Source organism: Adiantum capillus-veneris, chromosome 4 (assembly GCF_014529385.1).
Source record: "Adiantum capillus-veneris isolate H3 chromosome 4, ASM1452938v2, whole genome shotgun sequence".
NCBI lineage: Eukaryota > Viridiplantae > Streptophyta > Polypodiopsida > Polypodiales > Pteridaceae > Adiantum > Adiantum capillus-veneris.
In genome coordinates, this window is record NC_140934.1 from 18,399,028 (window position 1) to 18,406,847 (window position 7,820).

Below are 7,820 nucleotides of genomic sequence, written 5' to 3' on the forward strand. Positions count from 1 at the left end.
TACAATTGAAACTTTTTGGGAATGCCTATCTACTTTTTGTGAGGCTAGTGGCTCTGTAATTAACCACATCAAAACTGGCTTTAAGTCTGCATCGTCTGAGGTCCCTTCATTAGTCTCTAGATCAGGCTGCTCCCAGATCCAGGATGGGCACTTATTTAGATTGCTAGGCATTCCTATGGGTTTTAAAGTAACTTTCAAGCAAAGGTCGGAATGGGTCCTCAGTAAGCTAAAAAGAAAAATTATCAGTTGGTCGTACTACCCAACCTCTCTGTCCAACAAAACCTTTGTACTTAACCACTATTTAATGCCATCTCTAATCTACCAACCAAATATCAGATGTGACAAGTAGTTACCTTGTTTAGATCCTTCTTGTGGGGTAGAAATTTGGACCATCACAAGGTTCCAAAAGTAGCCTAGGATGTGTGATGTCTACCCAAAGTCAATGGAGGGTTGGGTCTGCTCAATCTAAACCTTATTTCTACCAAACTAGCAGCTAAGTGGCTCCTTAGATCCTTGGACTCAAATGATTTTTGGGTGGTTGCTCAAAAGACACCTAACTAAATTCAGAGTAGAGAACTATACAGCCTGGTATAATTGTTCCCTTAGAGACTCGTGTTCTCTCCAATCAAAGTTCTACCCTCTGGATCTATTGTTGTCAGAAGGTTTTGGAATGCCTGGCAAGAACTGAAGGAAAAGTGGAAATCAAAATCCTCTTTTTATTCTAATATGCATTGTTTTATGCAGGACTCACCCTAGCTAGGATATTTTGCATGCAAATTGAATCTTTCTAATTGCAGGAAGGCTCACATTTGTTTTAAAGCAGGAATACACTTATGGGGGGACTATTTCAATGGAACAAAGCCTAAATCAGTTGCAGAGCTACACACACAACATCAACAATCTTAGAAAGTAGTTAAATGGTGTCGTGCCAGATTACAATCGGTGCTTTCTCATTTTCACCTACCTCCCAGAGGAGCCTCCAAAGAGGCTCAACTGTCATGGTTGGCTATGCAAATTTATTAGAGCTTCAAGCCTAAACATGGGGCTGAGGAGGATTTGAAGAAGAAGCTAAACAAGAAATGGAACATTGATTGGAGCTGCAGACAATGGACCTACACATTTCAATGTGCTTGGTACTCTGCTCTGGCTAATTCTGCACAAGGGCATTTGGTGTGGTGCCAAAGCTTTAAGAATTGGCAAGTCAGATGGCACATGCCTTAGGTGTAACCACGCCACAGAAGATATCCACCACATCTTCTTCCATTGTAAAGAAAGCAGAAAGACTCTCTCCAAAGATCAAATTTGGGGTCAAATATGGAAGTTGAACCTGTAGATCTTCTATGGGAAATTGTAAGGGCCTAGACATCCCTCTCTGGAATGTCTGGAGAGGTATCATCTTATGGTTCATTTGAGTTGAAAGAAACTCCTTCATCTTCAATTCTCTGGGAAAGTCACTCTATGGTGTTGCACTTAGAGCTAAGGTGGCTATTGAAGCCTAGTTTAAGAAGATAAAATACCCAGCTCATTTAAACCTAGCATTTCATTTTATGCAAAAAAGTCTTCCATGGTCTCCATGGAGAGGAATAATCCCCTTGTACTACTCAATCTCTAGGCTTAGAATGAGAGATCACATCCTTAGGCTTTGACTCCCTTTGTTGGGGTGACCCTCCCCCTCCTAAGGGTCAATGTAATGTCCTTCTTTTACTTCTTTTAATATAAAGTTCCACCTTCTTGAAACCTAAGTGGCTTTCACAAAAACCAACCCTAAGCAGCCAAACACTATCAACTATTAGCGATCAAACCAAAAGCCACTAACCCTTAGTGGCTAGCCCTTAACAAACTGAAACAGCCAAACCATCTAACTATTAGAATGGAGCGAAGGGTTCGTGGAAAGTGCCACAAGGGTGTTGGAGGGTGAACCAAAAATTGAAGTTTTCTAATTATTATACTAATTTTAAAAAACAACATTAGTGAGGAATCGTCGTCGACGTGAGAAGAAGGCAATTGTAGCGTTCGCAGGGCATGTGCATGAGGAAGAGAGGAGAAAGCATGGCATCAAGTAAGGCTCTCTCTCTCTCTCTCTCTCTCTCTCTCTCTCTCATGATGCATCAGTAAATCTTAGATGTCGTAACGTTTCTCTCCAAAACACAGTACCTGCAGATCTCTCCCCCTCTCCCACTCTCTCTTTTTCTCCATCCCCTGTTGCGAGTAGACATACGTCGCAAGAATTTGTGTGTGTGTGTGTCCATAGTTGGTCCGTGGTTTAAGTACTGTCGTCGATCTACGCACGCCATAATAACCACTGCTACGTTACGAGTTGCGTGAAAGGGAAAGTTAAACCTACTCTTCTTTGCTCCTATGATTGCCTTTCTCCTCCACTCTTAGCCTCCCATCTTTGGCAATCCAAGCACGTGTGTTGCTGCTTGCTCCCCCAATGACTAAAAAATGGCAGTGATAGTCCTTCTCAAAAATTGTACTACTGGTAAGCTCCTTCGTCGACTTGATCAAAAGTGGCAATAGATGATGTCCATGTTGCTGTTGTACTGAAAAAAAGGGTGCAATGGTAGCCCTCCTCAATTATTGGCAAAGCTAGAGCTTCTAATCTAGCTATTACAATGGAGAGTATCCTCCTCTAAGAAGTCGAAAAAGGGCCACGTGGAAAGTGGAGATGCATGGGTGCACAAAATTTTGGGAATGTAAAAAAATGGTTCAAAATGGACAAGGCCAGTACGTTCTATCGACCAGCGAATAGCAAGCAGATTGACCAGCAAGCAATTGCTTCTATCAAAGGGTACTTCAATCGTGCAACAATATCTCTTTCTCCAAGTAAGTCTATCTTTGTGGTTCATTTGCAGCATCATACTCTCCGTCCATCGCAAAGAAACATGTAAGTCTTAACCAAAACCCTCAGCATGATAATTAACATTCCGCCAACAGAGATTCTGCAATCATGTGGTGATACTTGCATCCTCCAGCCTCCCTGCTATTCTCTTCTACCTTTTCAATTGTCCCTCTCTTAGGATTTCTATGAAACTTCTTCATCTTTATTGCATTTTGTGTTAGTTCAATCTATGAGCCCCCATCATGAGGAGTGCTGGTCATGAGCCCGAGAGTGGGAATGTTGGTGAACCCTCCAGTCTTATTCAACGAAGATAACAAGAAGCTTCTGATGTGATCCAAAAGAAAGGAAATATGTGCTACCTCTTTATCGATGATCTTGATATTGGAGTTGGTCGCATTGGCAAAACAACACGAAATTGCATCCCTTGCAAAGGGCCCACGAGCCCTTGACCCTCAATCCATCTCTTTTAAGGAGTAAACCTTGCTATCCTAACACTAGATAGAAACGCAAGCAATGGATGGCGGGAGTCTAGGTAACTTTTCTACTAGGGTAAAGGGGCCAACTTAAGGCCACCTAAGAAGAAACACACACTCCGAAAAGCACGCTAAACAGAATCAAGTGCTTAGACGCTCAAAATGAAGATCGAGATCGTCTCTACCAACAACAAAAATCTAGAATCAAGTTGCATTTATACCGGCGAAGAACGTCTGCACAACATTTTTTATGTGTATAAAAAATGGGTGTAAATAGAAAACTAGAATGGAGGGGCATTTAGAGCCATTGTGCCAACAAGACTTGAACCCAAGATCTAATGGCCACGATTGCAAGTTGGCTACATTGTCCACCCCAACTCTCACCCATTTGTGTCTCACAATGGGTCCGAAAGTGTACAAAAAAAGTGGCCCCGGCAGTCCTCTAAAGGGGGGTGGTTTTTTATTGGCCCCTTTACCCTATAGAAGAAGGAAAATATGCAAAGTGAGGTACTCTTTCCACGTGTCGTCAAGGTCAGGGATTCATATGATCCCAGTCGTAGGCCATAATTGGAAAGGTCTCCAAGTGAGCTTTCCCTGCAACGGTGCTCCCGCATGGCTCCTGGCATCCGCCATGTTAAATCCTCTCTCTCTCTCTCTCTCTCTCTCTCTCTCTCTCTCTCTCTGTCTGTCTCTGGTTACATACTCGTCAAAATCGTGACATGGGATAAGTTCTGCCATCTGATATTGTTTTGACTGTTTAAAGAATCTTGAAAAGTCGTTAATGTGCGTAGGTGGAAGTGTGAGTGGGTGAAAGGAGTATTGCGGAGAGGGAGGGAGAGAGTGAGGGAGGCTAATGGCGTTGTTTCTGTACGTGAGCCCGCAGATAGCTGCGGTGGTGGTGGCAGTGGTGGTGGTGATAGTGAGCGGAAGCAGAGTGAGCGGGCGACGCTATGTGGTGGGCGACGACGTAGGCTGGACTACGGGCGTCAATTACTCCCTCTGGACCGCCGGCAAATCTTTCTATGTGGGCGATTCCCTGTGTAATCTCTCTCTCTCTCTCTCTCTCTCTCTCACACACACACACACACACACACACACACACACACACGCCCGTCTAGAAACTAACCTGCAAAATGCGAAAGCTTGTTGCTGGTTTAGGCTAACACCTTGCACACACGCAGGGTCTAGGTGACTGATCATAAAGCATTCCCTTGTTGGATTGGCTAACTCGTCTTTAAGTGGATGCAAGTGAATCCATCCTCCCCCTTGGTTGATCACTTGAATCCCAATGTAGCTTTGTTAATACATGTCCTCAACTAGCTATGCCTCATAGCCAATGTTACATGGCCGCTACCAATCAAAGATCGATACTTGGTCACACTTTGCAAGAAAGAGGCCGGTCTCTCCTTGGGTGTGGATCCACAAGATGTTTTGGACAGATTCTCACAATAATTTCCACATTATGACTTAACTCAACATCATGAGCTTATGTGAGGGAGGCTAACCAGGTACAGGGACCGTCGGTGTGGTGGGGTCCTTGCCCTCAATCGTACCTAGCTAGGTATGCGGTGCCTCCCAAGCAGAAGCTCATGATGTTATGCATTATATGAAAAACACTGAAAAAGGCTCCCCTTTCCTACATGAGAAAATTTCTAAATCTTCTTGTGCCGGAGGTGTGACCCGGTACCTCACTATTTCTTTATCGCGGAGGCCTTTTTTATTTTTATCATCCATGCCAACATAAGGTAGCACTTATATATATTTATATTTATATGTGTATTGACAAAGATTGTGAGGATTCAAATTTCAATCACATTTCACTTTTGAAGTAAGCCAACCCCAAATCTTGTTACTTTTACAGACTTTGACTACTTAAGAGAGGACCATGATGTGCTACAAGTGGGCTATGAAGATTACAAGACATGCACAGTATCGTCCACCATGACAAACTATACAGAGGGGGGAAGCATAGTGGAGCTCCCAAGTGTAGGCATATTTTATTTTGTGTGTAGCCTTGGAGATCATTGCTTGGAGGGTCAAAAGCTACAAGTGTCTGTTTATATGCACCCCTTGGCCAATATTCCTCCTCCATCTTCATTTGGTCCTAATACTATGAATCAATATCTACCATCAACTGATACGTCTAGCTCATTGCCGTCCTTTGTCTTCTCTTGGGCATGCCCACCCCTCTTAGTAGTTGTGAGTCGTTTCCTTTGTACTTGGTAGAGGACTACTTTAGTCTTGACTCCAACAAGAGCTAGTTTGAATGGCTTGAGCACATGCTTCATCTTGGAAAAGAATGTGGTTAGGTAAAAAGTATACCTTAATTTGTAGTTCAAGATACAAGTTCGTGTACTGCATTTGATAAGTCAAGGAACTTAGGACTTGCTGGTGATTTTGTATTTGAATGCATAAGCATTGGTATACCTTATTGTAGGCCACCAGTGGGCACCCACCGGAAGGAAAATGAGAAAATCTCTCATTAAAAAAGAATATTCGCTTTCGGGCGCAAGAGAGAAGATGGGGGGGGGGGGGGGGGGGGGGGGGGGGGGGGGGGGGGGGGGGGGGGGGGGGGGGGGGGGGGGGGGGCAAGCAAAGCCGATTTTCTCCAAAAAAAAAAAAAAGAGTTGCTCCCGCTCAGCAACTAAGCGTGATTGCGCTTGTGGCCTTCACCATCTCAGATTGAATGCATCTCCCCTGCACACGAGATCGATCCTTATCGCATGTTTTGTTGATAGGTAGGGAGCACTGTAGATTGTAGACGACGTTGAGGAGGAATCTAAGAAGATTCTTCCTAATATAAATAAAAGTGAGCCAAATATGTCGGCTCACGTGAATAAAAGTTTTATATCAAAATTCTTATAATTTGCTATGCATATATTGTTACCCTTTAACCCAATGACCCACATTTCACTCTTTCGGACATTCTAAAGCTTCATAAGCATGGAATTATTCTTTGAGTGAATTCAATCAATATTGGAAACAACTAGTATAAGACGTGCGCATTGTATCGCTTGCGCTTGGTGTCATCTAACCCTAGGGTAAAGGGGCCAACTTAAGGCCACCTAAGAGGAAACACACACTTCGGAAAGCACGCTAAACAGAATCAAGTGCTTAGACGTTCAAAATGAAGATCGAGATCGTCTCTACCAACAACAAAAATCTAGAATCAAGTTGCATTTATACAGACGAAGAACGTCCACACAACATTTTTTATGTGTATAAAAAATGGGTGTAAATAGAAAACCAGAATGGAGGGGCATTTAGAGCCATTGTGCCAACAAGGCTTGAACCCAAGATCTAATGGCCACGATTGCAAGTTGGCTACATTGTCCACCCCAACTCTCACCCATTTGTGTCTCACAATGGGTCCGAAAGTGCACAAAAAAAGTGGCCCGGGCAGTCCTCCTAAAGGGGGGTGGTTTTTTATAGGCCCCTTTATCCTAGCTCAACTTGGCGCCAGCCAGCTAGCAGGTTCTCATCAGGTGGGGGGGCCTTTTGGCAGACTGTCTGGAGACCTAGCATTTCGTTTTGCTGGAAGTAGCTCGGGCTGTGTGACCTGCTGTTTCAAGTGAGGGTCAAGCTTTGGTCTTGAGGGACCACCTTGTTGCCCCAACCCTTGTCTTTGGAGTTGGATGGTGCAGATCTGTGAATTTTTGTCCCTCGGGGTGGCTGCTCCCCCTGCTCTTGTTCGAGTGGCTTTGGCAGATATGTTTGTCTGTTGGGCTTCAAGTTCGTGGTGATTGCAGGATGACCGTTGGATGGCGGGAGCATTGTGGTGGTACGTGGCATCATGTGGCTTGGCAGGTACTTGTTTGGCACGGTGTGGGGTTGGGTGATAGACTATGGCGGTTTGCAGTGTGGTGATGCAGGGGATCTGGTTCAGATTTGGTGATTGGCTGCGTGTTTGTGGCTCCTTTTGCTGGCTCCATCGGGAGCTATTGGTGATGGGACTATGGGCCCTACCCTTCTTGCATTTTTGATGGTTATGGTTGCTCCATAGTCTCATGGTGGTTCTATCTCTTGGTGGTATGGATGCTTCTGGCCAGAGATAGTGCATTGCCGAGTGGCTGTCGATGATGTCTCTAGTGGGAACTCTAGTCTTCTTCCCGTTTATTGTAAGGGTGGCTCCATGTAAAGCTTGACATATGGTGTTTCGATTTGTGCTATGTTGTGGTCTTCTGGATACCCTGGCTCGTTTGTGAGCAGGGTCTTTACTTGTATTATTTTGGTTATGCTTAATACTAAACCACTCACATATTGTGAGTTTTGCATACACAAAAAAAGACTTGTGCATTGTTGTAACCAAGAAAACATGGCCTCAATTCTTACAAAGTGTCATTCTCATTATGTGGAAGATGTCATGAATCTCTCTCTCTCTCTCTCTCTCTCTCTCTCTCTCTCTCTCTCTCTCGCGGACAGACACACACACACACACACACATCTACCCACCTTTCTTTCACCCCATCTGTCAAATTAATGTCTCTATCTATTTATTTGTACTT

At 44.1% G+C, this 7,820-nt stretch overlaps 1 protein-coding gene across 1 annotated transcript; it reads left to right on the forward strand.

Moving 5' to 3' along the window:
- Positions 1-3,903: 3,903 nt before the first annotated feature.
- Positions 3,904-7,278, forward strand: LOC147458807 (cucumber peeling cupredoxin-like). The gene is made up of 5 exons (XM_086509697.1): positions 3,904-3,948; positions 4,199-4,355; positions 5,177-5,514; positions 7,065-7,122; positions 7,202-7,278. The coding sequence occupies exons 1-5, from the start codon at positions 3,928-3,930 to the stop codon at positions 7,261-7,263; spliced, it is 636 nt and encodes a 211-aa protein (XP_086365823.1). The 5' UTR covers positions 3,904-3,927; the 3' UTR covers positions 7,264-7,278.
- Positions 7,279-7,820: the final 542 nt, after the last annotated feature.